The sequence below is a fragment of the Trematomus bernacchii genome, unplaced genomic scaffold, assembly GCF_902827165.1.
Source record: "Trematomus bernacchii unplaced genomic scaffold, fTreBer1.1, whole genome shotgun sequence".
In the NCBI taxonomy this organism is placed as follows: domain Eukaryota; kingdom Metazoa; phylum Chordata; class Actinopteri; order Perciformes; family Nototheniidae; genus Trematomus; species Trematomus bernacchii.
Genome location: NW_022987513.1, coordinates 5,230,291 through 5,252,507, shown reverse-complemented (window position 1 = coordinate 5,252,507; position 22,217 = coordinate 5,230,291). Strand labels below are relative to the sequence as shown.

The following is a 22,217-nucleotide window of genomic DNA, read 5'->3' as shown; positions in this document are numbered from 1 at the left end:
AAGTTTACCTTAGCGCAGGCAGTAGGAAGTGTGTTGATTCATGTTAAAGATGCTTTTCACTGGTCTCAAAGGGTGGATTTACCTTTCTAAACTATCAGCTATTGGTTGAGTAACAGGGGTCACAATTATCTCACTTTATGATAAATCTTGTTTGTCTGCTTCAAATTACACACAGCTAACGACACAGCAGAAAAAAAGGTGTGGGCCATGTCTACGTTAAGTCCCATTGTGATAAACTACACACAACGACCAAGTTACTATGTGGTGGATGGTGTTTATGAAACTGTCATTACAGGTGAAACTTACTTATGTACATCAGATGTACAGTGAAATTTACAGTTACTTCATGTAATTTAAAGGTGGCGTTTTGTACTATAAGACCAATGACTCAATGCACAATTAGAAATAATTGTATTTACAAATATCAGTGTAAATGGATATGCTTCCTGTTGAGAGATATATGGCAAATCTCCCTTTCCAGAGAAGGCATTTCAGAGTTGAAGGACCTGTCCTTCAGGTCAAATGTATAGTGAGACAGGATCTGATCTAACTGGTTCTCCTGAGGACTCGAACGTTGCTCCGCCCACACATAGGCGGCTCACGTGACTGACCGTCGCCCAGGTTGTGTCGAAAGCATCCTGGTTTTAGCAGTTAGCTACCCTCTGATGAAAAATATAAAGTGAGGTGTTAATATTTGTATATGCGAATTATTAAATTGTCTTTAACGGTGTCCAAGACGACACGGATTTACCTTAACTGGCTCTGATAGATGATATCTGAAGAAGCCAGCTGACATTGCTAACTAAACATTAGCGTAAGCTAACGTCCAAACTTTGACGGGCAAGAGCAGCAATTCGTTAGCTAGCTGCTAGTCTGCCAAATTACTACGACCATCCTAGTTAGCCAGGTAACATATCTTGTTGTTGTAGCAATTATGCTAACTAACTAGCGAGGTAGGTGTTTACGCACCGAACAACAGGTATTTTTGAACAGACGTTTTTGTAAAACTGGCGTTAACGTTATTACTAAATAACGTGAGCTAACTTATCAATAATGACTTATGTGAAGCAGCTAATGCTAACGCTAGCGATTTAAACTTCATTGTAACTAACATACTCAATTGCCGCCGTGATTATATTTCTCATAGTTAATAGTGAAATAAAGCGAACAGCAGCCAGTAGGAGGCTTATTTAAAGCTACGCGTCTGTGTTTTGTAATTTATTTCATCCAATCACGAGATAAATAATGCAAAACATTAGGATGTTGAACGCTTGGGGATTAACATTTGGACAGCAGTATTGTCTAGAAAACACAGCTGTCCGGTCATTTCGGTAATCCCCGTTTTCTTCGTAATGCAGCTACAATAGATGTTTTTAATTGCTGAACGATAAAGTAAACATCCTGTATACACCAATCAATATTTAGCTATCAAGTTTACCTTTAACAGTCTGTATAGGCTATAGCATACCCTGATTTAAGTTATGTCTGGGGACGCATCTGATAGTAGTGATGACTCCGATACAAAAACAAATGAAAAGGCCTGCACCGTCAAGCATCAAATCACCAAATGGTAAGTCAAGGCAACTGTTTGTAATCAACACGTTATACGCTACTGTATGTAACCCTACCTATAGAAACCCCAAAACACCATAGTTTATTCCATCATTCCATTTATTCAACATACGTGTAACATATATACATTTTTTCTATTGTTGTATTTATGTCATTGTTGTTGATTAAACTCTGCAGAGTTAGAAATGAATACACTTATCTTCTGATAATGGATCTTATGGTAATGTTTTATTGGATTGCATGATACTTTCAGTTGTTTCTAACTATGCTTGCTTCTCTATCTGATTCGGTCAATACAAAAAAACATATTCTCAATCTGACTTTCCTCTTTATGGTGTTTAACAGAAGACGTTTTTAATTTATTTGGAAAGATCTTACCCACTTGGTCATGTTTTCAGAGCATCAGTTTGTCAGACCTGAGGAGAGGCGAAATATAAAAAGGGCCAATTGTTGCTTTATAGTTTGCATATGGACATTTGTATCCTAGATAGATGTACATCTGCCAAGAAAGAAAACATTTTATAATATGGTCATTGCAAAAAAGTAACTCAACACATTGAATCATTATTCAAATTATATGTGTGTCTTTTTCTTCTTATATTGTGATATTTTTGCCACTACATGGTATTTTTTGTCCACTTCTGAATGTCAAAATCAGGGATTACTTTGTGTTAAATTCAGTCCCTCACAATTTAAACATGTTACGTCTTAAAAGAATATGGGTATTTTTGCATATTTTTAGAGATGCAAATGCCTTTTTTAAATGTGTCTGCTTGTTCTTTATTTAAAACAACAATGTCTGTGTTTGCAGGGTACAGATATATAAAGAGCATTTGTTTTAATCGTAGTATTTTCTTTCTGCCATTAGCTAACCTCACAGGTCACACTGAGAAGGTCGGCATGGAGAACTTTGAGCTGCTCAAAGTTTTGGGCACTGGAGGTAAGTGTCTACATGAAGCATTAAATATAGAAGCAGTTGTTTTTATACCTGAGTTAAAACTTGATTAGATGTAGGAGGAATATGCAAAGCAGACGGGAGGTATTTTCCTTCTGTCATTAATTCTCTTAAGGGTAGTGTTTTTAATGATTTTTTTGTAGCTTGTATGAGAAAGCATCCCTGATGACTTGATGCTCTGGTGAAACTGTTCTTAACATTCATATCCTGATATGAAGATTGTAAATCATCATCACAGCATCAGATGTATCAGTGTGTTTAAAGGTATACCATGTGCTGTTGATGTCTCCGTTATTAAATCTGATTCATAATGAATCCCAATGAGAAAAGTAAAAGGCAGTTTTAATCAACACAGCAACACCTTAATAAAGTTAATGTGCAGGAATGCTTTATGAATCTATTCCAGTTATTATATAATGCCTTAATGATGTATTTGCTTGTCTTTGTCTAGCTTATGGAAAAGTGTTTTTGGTCAGGAAGAACACCGGCCACGATGTGGGCCAGCTATATGCAATGAAGGTAAGACAATTTGTCTAAAAATATTCACCTAAATAAGATGACAAAACAGTTCTTTCTGAGACACAACTTTAAAATACTATTCAAGGCGGGAAAACAATTTATTATATTGTAAATCTTTGACTCATTTTGCTTTTACACAAAATGTATTTAGAATGCTTGCACAGCTCATGCTTATTTGGCATGTCAACTTGATTTTGATCTCTACTTTAGGTGTTAAAGAAAGCAGCGATTGTTCAAAAGGCAAAGACCACAGAGCATACTCGCACTGAGAGGCAGGTGCTGGAGCACATCCGCCAGTCTCCCTTCCTGGTCACGCTCCACTATGCCTTTCAGACGCAAAGCAAACTACACCTAATCCTGGGTGAGTGAGTGATGACACACACTGCAGCCAAACATGAAGAACTCCTGATCGTCAGTCTTGAAGTGCTGAATAGATGTTTTCTTCGTGTTTCTGTTTACTGTTTGTCTGTTTGTTGGCATCATTTGTGTTTGGGTAATTTTCGTAAATTGTCTATTGAAGCTCTCTTTGTATTTGCCTGTGTGTTTGGGAACAGACTATGTGAGCGGTGGGGAGATGTTCACTCATTTATACCAGCGGGACCACTTTCCTGAAGAGGCTGTGCGGATTTATATTGGGGAAATAATCCTGGCTCTGGAGCACCTGCACAAGGTGGGTGTTTATCCCTCCAGCTCTGTGATTTTAAGCTATATTATAGATTTGAGCAGTTTTTGGATAATTCTTTGGATACAAAGATGCCGAAGACAGACAAAGCACGCTTACAGAGACACCAACGTATCATTTTTATATTTGGTGAAGCCCTACTAATTCACAAACTGTTGCCTAATCACACACATTTAGCAGATATTCACATTATCATTCAAGTCCCATTGTTGGTGGTCTTTTATCAATGACTCGGTAGCCACCAACTCCCTGACTATTTACCATATTTTCTAGAACTATCTGTCATTTGATGCTGGATAAAAGGAATGTAGTTTACTTTCAAGTTTACTTTGAGAACATTATGAACATATTCACTGTTTTTAAATATTAACAGCAGTCTCTAACTTTCTAAGTTATGACCTTGATGCTAGACAGTGCATTTAAAGAAATAAAAACCTTGACATCGCAAAACACTGATATAGTAGATTGTGAGACTTTTATGAGTTGTTCCTTTTGCATAGCTTCAAATAAAGCAATCTAAGCAAAAGCATCTTTAGTGACTCATATCCTCATTTTGAATGACTTAACAGAGTTGGGAAATGCTGCAATTACTGACAATAACCAGTTGATAATGACTCATTCTGTCTTCATTGTTTTTAAAAAGGTTTACTAAGTTCTTTTGTGACTGTCACTGTAGAAATGAAGATGATTCATTATTTGACTGTGTTTTTTGTTTAGCTTGGGATTGTGTACCGAGACATCAAATTGGAAAATATTCTTCTCGACAATGAAGGCCATGTGGTGTTGACAGACTTCGGGCTCAGCAAGGAGTTTCTGGAAGAAGAGGTATGTAAACATGATACCAAAACCTAAACATGTGGACAGTGATACATGGAAGGTAAAACCTCTGTTGTTGCAATCAGAACAATATTGTATTTATATAAGATTGTTTTTAATACTTATACTCTATCTTCCCTTTCTCCTCCGTACAGAAGGGAAGGACATACTCTTTCTGTGGCACCATTGAGTACATGGCACCTGAAATCATCAGGGGGAAATCTGGGCATGGCAAGGTAAATCAAACATGTGTTTATTGTTTGCGTTCTTTTGGTCACGTTGAAGATTGAAGAGTAGTAGTAACTGGTAAGTAATTATTCTATTGAAATCCACTTGAGTTGAACATTAATCAGTAAAGAGATTGCAGTTAGAGCGCCCTATTATGCTCATTTTCAGGTTTCATAATATTATTTTGTGCCTCTCCTGGGACACGTTTAGATTCTCTCTTTTCACCCTCTGTCTAAAACCAGAGCTCAGTCTGCTCTGATTGGTCAGCTGGCCGGCTCTTTTGTGATTGGTCAACCACTTAGGCTAAGGGGCGGGACATCTCTATCACGTAAGATGTATGGAAATGCTAGCCAATAGAAGCGCAAGTGTTACGTAGTGATGTCACCATGTTATGTTAGTAAACAAAGGAGTCCAATGGAGGCATTTCAGGCAGGTTGTAGGAGACGTCTGGAGGGAACTTTGGGATATTAGCCTTTGCAGACCCCTTAAAAAATAAAAAGCCGAATGCTGAGTCATGAAAACGTTGGTGCATTTGCAGGGCTATGATAAATTGTCAAACACTCAAAGATAAGATTCACTTTTGTGGTTGAAGGCAGTCGGTGTCATAACAGACAACCCAGGTTCCGCTCAATAAATACACAATGGTTCTCTTATCTGCCCCTATTTCACCCTATTTGTGGAACCTAATTGCTGCAGCTCTCCCTTGAAAAAGAGATCTATGATCTCAAGGGACAATCTGGATAAATAAAGGTTTGAAATGAAATGAAATTTCCATTATTTGATACATTTTAAACTGTTTTCTCCTTCAGTCAGTGGATTGGTGGAGCCTTGGGATCCTGATGTTTGAGCTTCTGACGGGGGCTTCACCTTTTACCTTGGAGGGAGAGAGGAACTCTCAAAGTGAGGTGTCAAAGTGAGTGCTCCATCTCCATAAAACATGCTTTTAGATAATCAACCTTCCTAACACATACAGGTGGTTATCATTAAAACAGCTGAAATATCAAAGCTTATCTAGAATTTATTGTCTCTAAATGGTAATTATTTGATTTCCCTGTCCTTCCCCACCACCATTCAGACGGATTTTGCGCTGTGACCCACCGTTCCCCTCTATGATCGGCTCCATCGCTCAGGACCTGCTGAGGAAGTTGTTGGTGAAAGATCCCCACAGGAGGCTGGGCTCAGGACCCCGGGGGTCTGAAGACATCAAAGCACATTCCTTCTTCAAGGTCCTACCCACCCCAACTGTTTCTCGTATATCTCCCTTCCCCTGTCACCTCTTTTCATTCATTCACAACTCTCCTCATCGGCTCTGTCTTTCCTAACAGGGACTGAACTGGGCGGACCTAGCAGAGAAGAAGTTGCCAAGTCCATTCAAGCCGGAGCTGAAGAGTGAACTGGACACGGGGAACTTTGCTGAGGAGTTCACTGGGATGGACCCTGTCTACTCTCCTGCGAGCACGCCGCCAAGCACCGACCGCCTGTTCCAGGTCAGTGCTTGCTGTTCTTGTCGAATATTAAATCATATTGTGTGATGAGATGTCTTATGCATTTTCTATATATATTTAAATTGTGCAGGATTTTATATAGTCTGCCCTTTCTCTCTCGCTTCGCAATTCTATTCACCAGCTTTTTTTGGAAAATTGAAAATTGGTTGAAACGTAAAATATTGATTTTTTTCAAATATCGCTTACGTTTTTTTTGCACGCGTTGCTGATATTGAATTAGTTGTACCATTGAAATAAAATGCGACAAAGTGGAATGGAAACAGATTTAGCAACTAAATGATGATGACGTACGTGAAGCAAGTCACTATAACAGTTGGGGTCGAACCTTTTTTTTAAAGTAGATTTTGTTTACGTTGTCTACTAAGAGACAATATATATATACAGGAAGCATCATTACAACGTTTTTACAAAGCTGTGTAATACCTCATGAGGGTGACTGGCATATGTCAGCCACTAATAATAATTTGATGAGAATTATTAAAGCATTAGACAACAATCAACAAACACTGCGATGCACATACTGTAAGTCCAAACCACAAGGGAAGCAACTAGAACTGCATATGTAAAATTGGTTGGGTTAAAACGTTTCTCTCTTTCCCTCTCAAAGTTGACTTCTTGGTCATACACCTAACATTGCTTCTCTGTCCTTTTTAGGGTTACTCTTTTATTGCTCCCTCCATCCTGTTCAACAAGAATGCGGTGATGGGAGACTTTGTGCAATCCCAGATCGGTGCGGATCGTCCAGCTTCAGCATCTGTCCAACGCAGTGCCATGTTAGAGGTGCCTAACTTAAACCAGTGGTTCTTATCATATAAATACATTTTGGGTTATGGTTTTAAAGGATTTAGTGTTAGTTGTTGTTCTTTGCACTACTGTAGAAAGTCGGTTTTGTAAAATCTATGCAACTGTCCTCGATCCTTTCTAAAATCTAGGCTGATTAAAAAAATATATTCTCAGTAGTGTAGTATGATAATGAAGGAAGGAAGCTAGTTTATTTACCAAAGTTTGCCCACATGATTTCACAACATGTTTTGTCATGTTTTCTTAACGGTTAGGCAATATGAAAGAAATGTCACAACAAGTATCAGGTGCTTTTACAGTGTTAAGTCTCTGTTTAGGACTGGATAAACTAGGGTCAGCGTTTGAGTGGATCATCTTTGTACTACTTTATTTTAATAACCCAAAATGCATCACAGTTTGGTAGAGAAAAGAAAATCTGTAATGTTAGTATAAATGCAAATTATGAGTCATATTATTTATATAGCAAACCTTTTCCATTTTGACTTTTCAGGTCTCGTTAACACTGCTATTGCACACATGAAGGAAACAAACAGAGCACTTCTAGTTCACTGTGACTCATTACATCCCTTCTTTGTTCAGGAGTCCCATTTCTTTCAGCACTATGAGCTGTGTCTCCATGGCCCCCCCCCTGGGTGAGGGTAGCTTCTCTGTGTGCAGGAAATGCAGACACAAGCAAACCGGACACGAGTATGCGGTCAAGATCGTCAGCCGCAGGTGAGTGGAGATGTGATGCTGCTACACCGTCTTAGTTACAGCTTAAAGTTTTCGTGTGTAACCATCTCTTACAGTAATGATGTACAGTCTGACAGTTTAGGTCTGAGCATGTCCTTTTTAACACGTGTGAACTGTGTTAGGATGGAGGCAAACACCCAGAGGGAGGTGGCTGCTTTGCGGCAATGTGAGAGTCACCCAAACATCGTCAAGCTGCAAGAAGTCTACACTGATCAGGTACAGTGGAGGAAACCAATGACATGATATAACGTGAAATACTAATTAATATACTGCATTTGATTTGGAAAACATAACTATTCATGACTGATATTGCAATTGCGATATGATTAATAAAATAACAGGTAATGATAACTTTTAAAACATTTTCACATTGTTATTGAAATATATATTAAAAGCCTATTATGCTTTTTGGGGTTTTCTCTATCGTGTAGGTTTTAGTGCTTGAAAATGGTCTGCAAAGGCTAAATTCCTAAAGTTCCCTCACCCTCCCCTCTGCCCTCCATTGGATATCTTTGTTTACTTCAGTTACATAGTGACATCACCATGTAACCCTTGCGCTTCTATTGGTGCTAGTGCTTCGACACATTGTTCTACTAATCGGCAGGACATCACTAAGCAGTTGACCAATCACAACAGAGCCGGTCAGCTAACCAATCAGAGCAGTCTGGGCTCTGGTTTCAGACAGAGGGTGAAAAGAGATGCTGCAGCACAGGCAGTAGGAGAAAAATAAAGAGCTTTTTGAACATTAAAGCATGGAGACGGGTCACAGTAGAGACACTAAACACAGATACAGTATGAAGCTGAAAATGAGCGTAATATGTAAAAAGGATCATTGTGTTTTTTTATTGATGATTCTTTACCAAAAAACGTTTTTTTTTTAAAAGTCCGTTTGTAGCCTTGGAGATCTCTGCAGCACCAAAGTATTTAATTTAAAACTTCAAAAAATATTGCACATTTCATTTTTAACTTCGCATCCCTATTGTATGAACTTTAAATGATGGAAAGCACTGTGCGACACCAAAACCATTGTATGAACTCTTCCTTTGTTTTCTCTCTCAGTACCACACATATTTAGTGATGGAGCTTCTGCGAGGTGGGGAGCTGCTGGAGAGGATCAAGAGGAAGAAACTGTTCGGAGAGGCCGAGGCCAGTCAGCTGCTACAGAGCCTGTTCTCAGCTGTCAGCTTCATGCACGAGGCCGGAGTCGTGCACAGAGACCTCAAACCGGAGGTGGGCTGGACTTTGATGATTTGATTCATTCCTAAATTATTCAGTCTGAAGTCATTGCATCCATAATTCTCCTGTATCACATAATATCTTAATTAAAAATACATTTCAGTAATTAAAAATGTAAATGTTTCCAGGGAAGTTAAATATGAGAAAGGAAGCCATGGCATGTGGGATTATTGGCCAGGGATATTTGGTGAGAGAGAGAATTAGTCGGCACAGAGTGAAGTTTAATTGTCTCAGTATTTGTTCCACTGTGAGCTGCATGTGTTCTCTGTGCCCTGAGGATGTCTCACATAAACTGGCTAAATACAGAGTTCTAGCCACCAGTTTGATATGTGGCGATGTAAGCATGTTGTTTTTTTTGGCAGCATCATTTGAACATTTAATCGAGGCAAACACAGTGGACAGCAGTGCATAATATCTCTACTGCGGTGAAGCACTTTTCAAAATGAAGGCTGCAGATTTATCACACACACATGCGGCCGTCTTCAGAAGGCTGTGGCATTTAATTAACTGAAGGGGAAAGGCTTTCATATAGTATAAAGCAGCTGTGAATGACAGATAGTGGTAGGAATCACCCATTAACTTCTAGCTCCGCGCAGAGTGTTTTACGGAGACGCCTGTCGTAAACGCATAAACTTTTATTTTTGATGCCAATCTAAATGCGTTTACAAGCTGGAGGGTGTTTAATTAAAACTGTTTATCTACATTGTTCCATAATTGCTTCACATTTCTTCTTAAGTGTTGACTTTGTTTACAGAATCACCAAATGATGAGTCTCTGTCAGATGGGTGATGTTTAAAGAGCTGTTGGACCTACGGCATCTAAACTCATTTTCACCAATTAATTTAGCATTGCCTCGTTTGAATGAAACCCCCATCTGTTTGCCCTCTACTCACACCTTTGCACCATATGTATTGCACTGGGCTTGAAAATCCCAAACAGAACACTAAGTAAGGCAAAACAGTAAGTTCAGGAACATACCAATATGCAGTATATAGTGGTAGTACTAGGATTTACTCCAAATATTGATCAGTTTTTGCTTTTTCAGAGTAAAGAAAAAGGGGATGATCATAGACTTCTAATTTGTTTCCCTTGCAGAACGTGCTGTTTGCAGATGAGGGGGAGGAATCCGTGCTGAAAGTAATAGATTTTGGATTTGCCCGCCTGTGCCCTGCAGGCAGCGCCCCCCTGCAGACCCCCTGCTTCACGCTGCAGTACGCTGCTCCTGAACTTTTTGAGAGTGCAGGATACGACAAAGCCTGTGACCTCTGGAGTCTCGGGGTCATCCTGGTAATTTAAACCAAAAAATTGCTGATTCTGTCCCATCAGTAAGGTTAACTGAAGTACTAATGACTCGCTGTGTGTGTTTTCTGCAGTACACCATGCTGTCAGGCCAGGTGCCATTTCAGAGTGAGCAGCGGGGGATGACCTCATCATATGCTGCAGACATCATGCAAAAAATTAAGGAGGGTGATTTCTCATTGGAAGGGGAGGCCTGGAAGGGCGTGTCGGAGGACGCCAAAGAGCTTGTTAAAGGTATGTGATATAGTGAGTAGGTTACACATTTATTAGAGCCACATAACATAACTTGAACAGAATGTGCTTTGTTGTAGCCTGCCCGTTGGATGAGATGGAGGTTTTGTAGGGCTCATCAGGTGTCAACATTTTTTTTTCCATATCGGATTGTTTTGTCTAATTCACTTATACAGGGAAATAAAATACATTCTTGAAAATGTAGGGCTACAATACAATGTTATAGTTATTAAAAGGGCCCTATTGGACTCCTTTGTTTACCTGTGTAACATAGGAAATCCCTACGTAACACTTTTATTGGCTAGCATTCCAGCACATTGTATATGATAGGCTAAGGGGCGAGACATCTCTAAGTGATCAGCCAATCACAAGAGAGCTGGCAAGATAACCAATCAGAGCAGACTGGGCTCTGGTTTCAGACAGAGGGTGAAAAGAGGTGCTGCACCAAAGGCATGAGATGAGAAAAATAAAGACCCTTTTGAACATTAAAGCATGGAGACATGTCCCAGTAGAGACACAAAATACAAATATGATCCTGAAAATGACCAGAAACTCTACTGTTGTTAACTAAAACAAAAAATGTATTTATTTTTTCTACAACGAAAGAAATAGTGATTTCTCCACCCTGGTCAGAATTTCCCTATCATGTATATCAGTCAACAATATGTCAGTCTAAACGTTATACATTCATTATTGTTATACAATAGATTACCTGCTGTTGTATTGCTTTTAAAGGAGTCGATACATGAGTGTACTAAACCGTCCTCTATCCTTAAAGGCCTGCTGACAGTGGACCCGGAGATGCGTCTCAAACTCTCTGATCTGAAGGAGAACAGCTGGCTGCAGGGCGGAGCCTCCATGTCCACCACTCCTCTGTGCACTCCAGATGTGCTGGAGTCCAGTGGACCTACTGTCCGCACCTATGTAAACGCCACCTACAAGGTAAAAGCATTGTGTTGACAATTTAGTAAAGTTCCTAAAATAAAAGATCGCCTGAACTTCATCTTACTTTTCTTTGTTTGTTTCGCTCCCTCACCAGGCTTTCAACCGTGGCAAGAGAGAGGGCTTCTTTCTGAAAAGTGTTGACAATGCTCCCCTTGCAAAACGCAGAAAGCTGAAGATGACAAGTACAGGCGTTGAGACCCGGTGGAGTTCATCGTCTTCCTCCTCCTCATCTTCCACCTCCTCTGCCTCTGCAACAGCATCAAAAGCACAGCCAAAGCAAACTGTGAGCCCAAAGCAGACTGTGAGCCCAAAGCAGACTGTGAGCCCAAAGCAGAGCTAGCCTCACTGGCAGAGGAGAGATCAGAGGGAAAGTGAAGAGGTATGTGCTTATACTGGCAACACAACATCCTCCAGTGTCCAAAAAACATTCTGACAAACCAAAAGACTGGTTTGAGTTAGTGTGAAGTTTTCAATACAAAATTAAATTCCATGTTTTAACAGCAACTTCATTCACCATGCCATTTTCTCCCCGAAACAAACTGTATTTTCTCTGGAGTGGATGGAAGAGAAAGGAAGTTTGGCATCTTTAAGATTGCACAGTCATGTATGGGCTTGAGAAAACTATTCTTATTCAGTATTCACTTCCTATAATGGGGTGATATTACACACTAAAAGTTAAATATGAGAAATGTACCTGTTTTCACTGTGGGTCAGAAACAGTGCCTGGCTATATAGGGATAAAGGGAAAAGGAGCCATAAATGAGCAGAAGCCATATATATATACAGCGACACAGGGAAAATATCTATTGAGCCGTTGAAAGCAAATTAAAAGTCCTTCCAGGAATTCACAGGCTTTATCCTCTGATTGTATTTAGTTATTTTGAATGTTGCCACACATATGATTGGCAGAAATCTGCAACATTTGGCCCCAAGTGCTGTGCCACATATAGGCACTTTGCTCTGTAAATATCTAAATGGTTTCCTCTTGCGCTATTTGCAAAGAATTTAAATGGTAAAAAAGAAAGGCTAATTGCTGGAAGGACTGAGCGCAGAGGGAAAAGGATATGATTTGTATAAACTATCCGACACTTTGTTGTATAAATCGTCTCTATTGGATGCAGTCAGTCTCCACAGATCTCATTAAACACATCGTGGGCCACATCTCTTGATCGATGGCTCTAATAAAGTATTTGCAAGCAATTTGTAGAGCTTGAACAGGTCGCAGTAAGTGTTCAACAGTAGTCATGGAATAGTTTTTCCTCATTACTTGCTGTAAATTACTCGCATTTTTGTGCCGCTCTGAACATTTCTAGCATGCTAATCTGTTGTGATGATGATAAACTGTAAGCTCTGGCTTACTAAGGAAATGTCACCCACAATGTTTTCTATGATAACAATTGCAGCTTAAGTGTTTGCACGTAAATTGGAACAAAATCTCTTGTTCATCGCCTTGGGCTTTTGAATTTTTAAAAGGTGTTACAGTTTTCCCTATGAGACCAGTGCCATTTGCGGCTATCACAAATACAATTTGATTTGATACAGGGAAAGTTGTTGCCCCTGAATCACGCTCAGCTTAAGGGTCTTTTTACACATGTGGTTTTAAGACATTATATGGCTTTGAAACACGAATAATGTTACAGAATGAGAATTAATTATGACTTTAATCTGGTTCTGACGAGACCATCATACAACTTTTGTACATACTCTTTCTTGATTTAGAGCAAAAAAAAATGTATGTAATGATTTAAAATTTGTATTATTTTAATGGTATATTAGTTATCTGATGTAATGTTGTTGGCTTTTGTTTTTTACATGTTGCGCAGTCAGTTGATCAATTAAAACACATTTCAGCTTTAAAGGTGCTTCCGCTAATATTTATTACATGTAATTGATTTATTGCCGTGGTAATGGGATTGATAATTAAATTGGATATTGTTGTTTACCAGCTGTGTGTGTGAGTTTGTGTGTGTGTTGATTTCATTCACAAGTTGCCAATTAGTGCAAATGAACATACATTGGTACATACAGTATGTTTGAATGAATGGCATGAATGGTGCTGGGAGGTTAGTTGTACCTATGTTTCTGTACCAGATAAGCATTATTACAATTTACTGTATTATTTTCATGTTGCTTGCCGCCTTTGTCTGTTTAAAGGTAACTGGTTGTTTGTATTTGACATTTTTACTTAAGAAACTGCTTTAATTGGTGTTTATATTCTGTTGTAGTAAATGATATTTTTCGTTATTTCTCTTCCTTTTTTTGAGCTTTACCATTTACTGAGATGCACTGTCACTGATGTTGTAACGGGGAATTGTACTTTTGCGCCAATATTTTTGGTTGGTGCAAAAATAAACATAACTTTTAAATAAATGGTGTGACTTGTCTTTTTACTGATGTTATTGGTCTAATGTTTGTGATTAATAAAGGACTGATGTTTGATACTTAGTGCACAGAGTTTGATAATCATTCAGAAAGTGTACATATTTCATAACAGAGAGGGAAAGTCTGGACTATAAGCACCACTTTTGGCATATTGCACGAAGGACAGGTAAGAAAAGGGGTTGTGTGGATTTTGTAGTGGCAGTAGGCTATGTCAGTTATAGCAACAGGCAGTAAGTGGAGTAATTTCAACCTCTTTAACAGTGTTTCATTTCAGTCAAACTACCCCTCCAACCTGCTGTTATTTCAGTTCCTACAGTAGGCTACAGTGGAGCTTCTTAACAGATAATTACCGCAATAAATTATTACTTCGCCCACAAAACAGTCGTTTGTGTATTAGTATCTCAACCTACGCTGCCTTAAGTGTCAACAAGGAATTAAAATACCGAAAATATATCCAGTCCAATACATTTACTCATGTAGGCTACTGTACTAAGTAGCCTACAATTGTAATGTAGCCTACTTGTAGCCTACTTGAGTTTCTCCATGTTATGCTCATTTGTAATTCTACTCCACTAAAATTCAGAGGTAAATATTTAACTTTTACTACACTACATTAACGTAGTAGGCTACCTTAAGTTACTAAACCTACTTTGCTGATATCTAATAATTCGAAAGTACATTTCAAAATGTAGTAGCCTACTTGTAGAAACACGTTTTTCTAAAAGAAAAAGTTCATTGTATCACTTCAAAATATATGGGTTTTTATTCATACTTATTGCAAACAACACTATATTAAGATTTATATTTAGACTAAACATTTAACTTGGTAACATGATGCGTTTTATTGAAAGAAAACATAGTTACCGCGGCATTAAAACATTGACAGTTCGGAGTCACGTGTCGTTTTTTCTGGGCTCACGTGCCATGGTTCTTAAATTCCGTTCGAGAAGATGACGTCATATGGTGAGCGCTCGATACGATCCAGTCAGTGTTCCTAAACTCATGTCAGTCACAAACACACACAAACACACGCAGAGCAGCTGTTGTTTGCAGAGAGAGACCTTTTTAACTAATTTCCAAAACCTGATAAACATATCAACCTTAGTGAGCTCAACTGTTGCTACAATGCCTCGGTAAGTAGGTATACTTGAGTCTTTTTTTAAAACCTGTTTTTTAAAAAGGTCTAGGCAAACTACCTTTTGCAAGTCAACTTGTTTGTTTAATTTGCTTCAACTTGTGTTTTGTAATGTTTTGGACTTGTATTGATACATACCATTTGCTAGCAGTAATATATGCAGTTGACATCATTACTTTCAGATTTCTTAGCACAATGGGGGGGTTGAGTCACCTTATTTTCCACTCAACCAATGTTTCGTGATATAGTTTATCTCCCTTTATATTTATTTGTCATAACTGTTGCATTAATAGTGCACTTTTCAGACGAAGAAGGAGGACAGCTCCATCCAGACCTAGTCAAAAGGTGTATGGGCCCCCCCCACCAACACGTGAGGAGGAGAATGCCCAAGAAAATGACTTGATCGAGATTCTCGAGTCATTCGGATGCTTTGAGAGCAACGTGGAGCTGAGACACAGGTAGGATGCATATTTATATATTTATTCATTGAGATGTCATTAATACAGCTTTGAGAGGTAGGCTTATGATTTTAAGGGTACTTGGGGAGGGGGGGGGGGGAGAAATATATTCCTTTAAAACAACATTAACAAGCAAATGCCCAGGTGAAAGAGACCACAACACTTCAGAGGAATTACAAAGTCTGAAAATGCTCTTTGTGTCTTGTTTGCAGAGAGAATGTGGTCCAGAGACTGGAGTCACTGTTCAAAGAGTGGCTCATAGAGATGTGTCTGCAAATGGTAAGACATCTATCTTTATAAAATATTGTTCTTTCAAAAGTAACTCCTAAAATTATACTCGAAATGTGTTATTGGTTTGGTAACATTTTCTTTGTTATTGTAGAATTTACCAGGCATTGTCCCGCAGAAGGTTGGAGGGAAGCTCGTCCCTTTCGGCTCCCATCACCTGGGGGTCGCCTCGAAAGGCGCCGACATCGACCTCCTCTGTGTGGGACCGGGTTTCCTCCAGAGGAAGGACTTCTTCTCCTCTTTCGTTAGAAAACTGAAGAGGCAGAGAGAGGTCAAAGACATACGGGTACGTCTATAAGACATTCATTATGACAAGTTACTTTTTTTACCCTGTTGCAAGTTACTGACTGTTGTTGTCTTCAGGTCATTGAAGAGGCATTCGTCCCTGTCGTTAAACTGACCTTTGAAGGAATTGAGGTAATTTGACCTAAGAAGAAATGTTGTCTCTGCAGTGTGCAGTATTCTTCAATCAAAGGTTTGTCAGCATGTGTATTCATCTTTGTTTGTGTGCTCCTGTTACATCCTAGATAGACTTAGTCTTTGCCAGGGTGGCCAGGAACAGAGTCCCACAGGAAATGGACCTGCTCCGAGAGGATTGGCTACAGGGGACGGACCTCCACTCTGTGAGGAGTCTGAACGGTAAGCATCATGTTAGAGACCTGCTGGGACATCCTGCAGCATTAGTACCTGACAGCTGAACCCGTCTGGAGTGTTTTTGTGATGTATTTTGGTCTGCCTTTTTTACAGTAACTCTTTTGATATTAATCTTTCTCTTGTTTGTTTTTTGTAGGCTACAGAGTAACAGAGGAGATCCTCAGGCTCGTGCCTAATGTTCAGAACTTCAGACTCGCTCTGAGGACCATAAAGCTCTGGGCCAAACGTGAGTTGAGATCTCTCTTTGTATGACTAAATAAATCAGAAAAAACTAAAACAGCCATAAACCTAATTGACTCAATCGGCAGTGGGTTAGAGCAGATTAGATCATGCCAGTGTTATCATGAGGTAACATTGTGAAGTGGAGGTCTTAATCTGTTCTCTCATCCTCTTGTTTCTCTTCAGAAAGAAACATATACTCAAACTCTTTAGGTTTCCTTGGCGGTGTTTCCTGGGCCATTCTGGTAGCCAGAATCTGCCAGGAGTACCCGAACGCCTCAGCCTCCACCCTGGTCACAAAGTTTTTCAAGGAGTACAACATGTGGTGAGTTGTCCCATTTCTTCAGTAAATGCCATCTTTCGAATGAAACTGGAAAGAAAATCCACTAAACCATATTTTGTAAAAATATTGTTTTGTTGTAACAGGAAGTGGCCAAACCCCATCATGTTGAGGGAGTTGAAGGATTGTCATTTCAACCTTCCTGTGTGGGATGCAAGGGTAAGGCCATGGGAGAATTTAAACTACAAATATAAAATATGTCAGTTAATTAACAATTAGCCCAAAAGCAACTGAAAGCTGAACATGCTGCATTTTCCAGGTTAATCTGGCAGACCGCTCCCACTCTATGCCGATCATCACGCCGGCATACCCAATGCAGAACACTGCTTTCAACGTGACTCCCTCCACCTTGGCCATCATGAAGGAGGAGATCCAGCGTGGTATGTCTCCACTCAGACATCCATCAGATGCTCACAGTGCACAGTCTCAGAGCTGTCCTGTTGTTTATAATCAGTTGGTCAGAAATAAGCATTTCAACTTCAATCACTGCACTGTACTTTGATTAGGTTGCCACGATTTATCAATGTTTAACTCACATCTTTAAGAATATTACAGGAAATCATGCACACAAAGAGGAGATTCATTTTTAACAAGCTTTCCCTTCCTCTCTCACAGGCCACACTATCGCCGGCTGGTCCCAACTCTTTGAGAAGCCCAATTTCCTCAGGAAGTACAAGTATGTAATAATCTGCCCAAAGATGAACATGTGTATCAGCATTCACAAAATACACAATCCTTTCTTAATATGGATATTTCCACCTAGTTTATTAGTCATTCTTAGCTCTGATATTTTAAACATATACATTTTTGTGTCTGTCTTGATGCCTAAAGCTTTTTGTAATAGTATAATTATGCTTTCAAAGAAGGCAGATCTTTATATCGGATGTTTTTTCATGTTGTGTTTTTTCTTAATGAAGATGGAACAGTGTTCACACTGCATAAAATGCTGTTCTGCATATCTTCATCTGAATTACGTATTTGTTTTCACACGTTGTGCTTTATAGTGCGTATTGTAGTAATACGTACTGCTATTTGAGTTTATATTAATGTGAGCTACTTAGGGCAGACTCTTTATATATTGCATACTGTAACTGATGGATGTGTTTTTAACTGACTCTCTTTTGACCTAAACGCAAACTCTTCAATGACTTCTGTGAATGAACGTGGAGATGTTTGTAATTTGCTGTTTTTTTCTTTGTAATGTGTGACTGCTTTCAATTTGTATTTGATTTTAATTGTTGAATCCCACTTTCTTAATGAGGGTGTATTGGTGGTTTTGTTGTTTACTGTTATTAACTGAACATGTAGACAGAATGTTGTTAGTAGAAGTAGTAAAGTAGGTTTAAGAATTTGATCATGTGTTTCTTTGTGTGGATAATAGTTTTAACCTATAAGAAATATTAGACGTTTATTTAATAGTTGAATGCTGATTGTTTTATGTGCAGACCAGGTTGTGCTGTTTGTTGTTATTCATTCAAAATGTGGACCAAAGCTCATTTAAGAAGCTGTTAACGTGTTTGGTCTGACTTTAATTAGTTGTTCCTGGAGTTCCTTATTTTACTGCATTTATAATATTGTCCAGTTTAATAAATCTGCCATGTGATATGATCCCTCTTGTTTTATTTGGACGAATGTGGAGCTTTACTTCTGGGTTTGCACAAGTTTTTAAAGTTGGACAGTCAGTACAGGCAGTTTCCTTGATCTATCTAAAGATGTGTTTACCAGCTTTAATAAGAAGTGAGCAGTTGTGCTGTTGAGATTTAACAATACTTACACAAATGCAAATTCAACACAGTACCACCTTCCTTTCTAAAGGGTCAACAGGTTTTACCTTTTAGAAAAAATGGTTACGGTTTATAATGAAGACTAGTAACCTGATTTTAGAGATGTTACTCAATGTGCTGTAGCTTGGCCTGTTTTAAATATCAGAAATACCTTCAACTACGACCGTTGTTCAAACAGGATTAATATTCAAATGAATATGATTAATGTAGTAAGATGCCAGCCTGTGCACAAAGGCTCAATGCTGTGACGTGTATTGCAACTGTTGTCTCTTATGTTTCAAGGCATTACGTTCTGCTGCAAGCTACTTCAGCTACAGAGGAGCAGCATCCTGCATGGTGAGTACACAGAGCATTGAACACGAGTAGCCCAGTTTGAGTAAAACTGGAACGGATTCAAGCGTTTTTGTCCACGATGAGAATGCTTTTTATGCATCGTTTTCTCTGAATCAGAAAACAGGTTTAACATTGTATTTCCACCAACTGTAGTGCTCTCTGAAACTGATGTTTTGTTCAATCTGTCAGGGTTGGCCTGGTGGAGTCTAGAATCCGACACCTGGTGGTAAATCTGGAGAGAAATGTGTTGGTGACCCGGGCCCACATTAACGTCCAGTCCTACCCTGAACGCAGCACGGGCAACGCCAGGTAAGGACGAGTGGTTTTATGGTTATATTAGTGTTGGTATCTTGCGTATTATTCATTTACGGAATATTAAATAATGTAATAGTAATGTTTTACTCTGTCCACTCATTGGTGTGTAATTCTTCCTGTTTCAGAGAGAAAATTAGCACAGGCTGATCATTTATCTTAAGCAGCAGTTCATTTCTATTAACTTGTTACTGTTTTTTTACCAACTCAATTCATTGGTGTGTATTTCTGTTTCAGAGCGCCGGTCAGAACAAAGTGGCTGATTGGACTTGTGTTCAATGAAAAGGGGGGCCAACACCTGTCAATAGACCTGACTCTCCAGCGCTTCAGTGACATCGGTATGTTTTCTTTTTCTAAACTCAGGAGAAATGGAGCAATGTCTTGTGAACTTATGAATCTTATTTGTATGTTGTGCTGCTGCAGTCCACAGTGTGGCAGGTCGCTGTCAGATGTTCAGAGAGGGGATGAGCACATCAGCTCGATACATGTCCCAGAAGGACTTCAGCTGGGATCTGCCTCAGGAGCCTGGCAGGAGGGTTATCAGTGAAGAGCCGCAGCCCTCAGTGAGCACCGCTGCTCCATCTCTGACGAGTCACCAGGCGACAAAGAGGTCTCGTTCGCCTCACTCAGAAAGTTCCAGCAAGAAGTTTAAATCTGACGAGGGGCCGAGCGAGGAAGTCTGTCTCAGCCAATCAAAGAGTGGAGGTCTCAAGAGAGCCCGCACTCCTGAGTCAGAGTCACCGAGCAAGAGGGTCCGAACTGATCTGCTGAGGCCCGCTGAAACCTGAACGACAAGGAGAGCCCCCCCTCAGCCTCCATTCATTTCATTTTGTAAATAGATGTATATATTGTATTATTTGTATATATATATATATGTAAATAGCTGTATAAATGTACAACATGTAAATTAAATATTTATTTGCAAAATACACATGAACCAAAACTAGATGTATTCTATTCCCTTGAGTGCATTTGATGAAATAGTATTGTAGTTTTGGTGTGATTAAACAACACAAGCTTATTTTCACTGCCACCACACCATTACATTAAATTAAACTAATTCCCTGACAGTCTTCATGAATTACAAATCACAAATTGATGCAGAACAACTTAAAACATACATTTCACTACAAAGGACCACAACACGTCTAAAGAGACATAAAATGATCGTAGACTGACCCAAAGGTACTGTAAACACACAAAGAACTAGATGCAAAACAGCCACAAGTTTCCATGTTATGCTACTCCACTACAATTCAGAGGTAAATCATGTACTTTTACTCCACTACATTTATTTAATACTGTTAGTTACTTTACAGATCTGGATGAATGATGTGAAATATAATCAAGTCTTAAATCAGACTTTAGTTCCACCTGGAGTAAATTCACAAGCTACCCTGCAGTATACAAAGTCATTCAAACTAGCTGCACCTTTACCAGCTTTGAGAACACTTTAATGATCAATCATTATAAAACATATCATATATATTATTCTGAAATGGACCAATCTGTATAATGACTACTTTTACTTTTGGGACTTTTAAGTATATTTTGATTCTAAAACTTTTCTACTTTCTACATTTTGAATATAGGGCTTTCTTGTAATAGAGTATTCCTACACTCTGGTACTTCTACTTTTACTGAAGTACAAGATCTGAGTACTTGTCCCACCTCTGTAAATAATATATGATTATAGAGGCGTGCACAAATGGTCATTGTGTGGGCTTTTAAGGGTAGTTCTGAGTAATGCACAACATAGCCTACTGCTGTTGTTTTTCACCGTTCTAAAGATGAGTACAATTATGTTTCTAAGGTTCTCTATTGCTAGCAGAGAGCCATTATTGTGTGTAATGTAAGGTGGCTGCTGTGTTGCTATGCCCACTAAAAGTCAGTGCTATGATACTTTTAAATTCCTAATATCAGACAGGCTACGTTTCCCCATTAGACTTCATGAAATGTCAAAACATTTCTAGGAACCAGTGCTGGCCATTAAATAGGAGGAATAAGATTAATATTAAGATTAATAATACAACATATTTTAATGTATTATTGTGAGTTAAGATAAACTCTGTTGATGTATTTTTCAAGATACAGAATATAAAGAAGCACAAAAAAAGCTCCTTATATACCAGCTGAACCATAAAATATAAATGCACATTATAAAGCACTTATTATTATAATCCAATAATATAACACAAAAAGACCATTGTTAACTTGAGCTCTTTTAGTTTAGGTATATATACCTTCTAACTTAGTATATTTTGATGCTGATACTTTTTAGTGAAGTAACATTTTAAATGCAGAACTTGTACTTCTAATGGTGTATTTCTACACTGTAATACTGCTTTTATTTAAGTAAAAATATCTAAGGTCTTTATCCACCTCTGCTCAGGTCTAGACAGCCATTAACAGCGCAGGACAGGAGGGAGACAGCCGACACAGGGCAGGACAGAAAAGGTTGCAGAGACATTGGCCGCCTTATGATAGAACACCTTCATTACACAGGACAAGACACTTAATTACACCTTCTCACTAAATCACACCTTTTCTAATGTATCACCAAGCCAGGAACCCGTCAAATACATTGTGAAGGGTTTGTGGCCCTAAAGAGAACATCGGATCACAGCAGTGATTTCAGCTAGATACTTTCCTAACTATGACAACAAAATGATAATGCTGTCATGCTGATTCTTTTATTATTGTTTTAGCAGGTGAAGTTTTAAGAATATATACAAGATCCTAGCGGCTTTAATTTGACCATTTGCACTAAGCGTGTTGGACAGTTGAAGCC

General features: G+C 38.8%; 2 protein-coding genes across 2 annotated transcripts; both read left to right on the top strand.

Moving 5' to 3' along the window:
* Nucleotides 1-607: 607 nt before the first annotated feature.
* Nucleotides 608-13,911, top strand: rps6ka4 (ribosomal protein S6 kinase, polypeptide 4). Its single transcript, XM_034152145.1, is given in 19 exon segments — nucleotides 608-1,570; nucleotides 2,441-2,512; nucleotides 2,979-3,046; nucleotides 3,257-3,407; nucleotides 3,601-3,716; nucleotides 4,446-4,553; nucleotides 4,700-4,780; nucleotides 5,582-5,685; nucleotides 5,848-5,998; nucleotides 6,098-6,259; nucleotides 6,932-7,057; nucleotides 7,658-7,699; nucleotides 7,701-7,792; nucleotides 7,933-8,026; nucleotides 8,870-9,040; nucleotides 10,142-10,333; nucleotides 10,420-10,579; nucleotides 11,355-11,518; nucleotides 11,616-13,911. Coding segments are annotated over 19 exon segments (2,361 nt in total). The 5' UTR covers nucleotides 608-1,509; the 3' UTR covers nucleotides 11,862-13,911.
* Nucleotides 13,912-15,028: 1,117 nt separating this feature from the next.
* Nucleotides 15,029-20,214, top strand: LOC117499444 (poly(A) polymerase beta-like). The gene is made up of 15 exons (XM_034151824.1): nucleotides 15,029-15,036; nucleotides 15,344-15,496; nucleotides 15,709-15,775; nucleotides 15,879-16,070; nucleotides 16,148-16,201; nucleotides 16,312-16,423; nucleotides 16,575-16,664; nucleotides 16,844-16,982; nucleotides 17,084-17,156; nucleotides 17,257-17,377; nucleotides 17,613-18,000; nucleotides 18,992-19,117; nucleotides 19,304-19,423; nucleotides 19,664-19,764; nucleotides 19,850-20,214. The coding sequence occupies exons 1-15, from the start codon at nucleotides 15,029-15,031 to the stop codon at nucleotides 20,212-20,214; spliced, it is 2,109 nt and encodes a 702-aa protein (XP_034007715.1).
* The last annotated feature ends 2,003 nt before the right edge of the window (nucleotides 20,215-22,217 follow it).

Excerpts from the sequence above, each read along its gene's own strand:
- LOC117499444 (XM_034151824.1), top strand. Across the intron at positions 15,776-15,878 it reads TAGAGATGTGTCTGCAAATG|AATTTACCAGGCATTGTCCC; the intron begins GTAAGACATCTA and ends TTGTTATTGTAG. Across the intron at positions 19,424-19,663 it reads CGCAGCACGGGCAACGCCAG|AGCGCCGGTCAGAACAAAGT; the intron begins GTAAGGACGAGT and ends TTTCTGTTTCAG.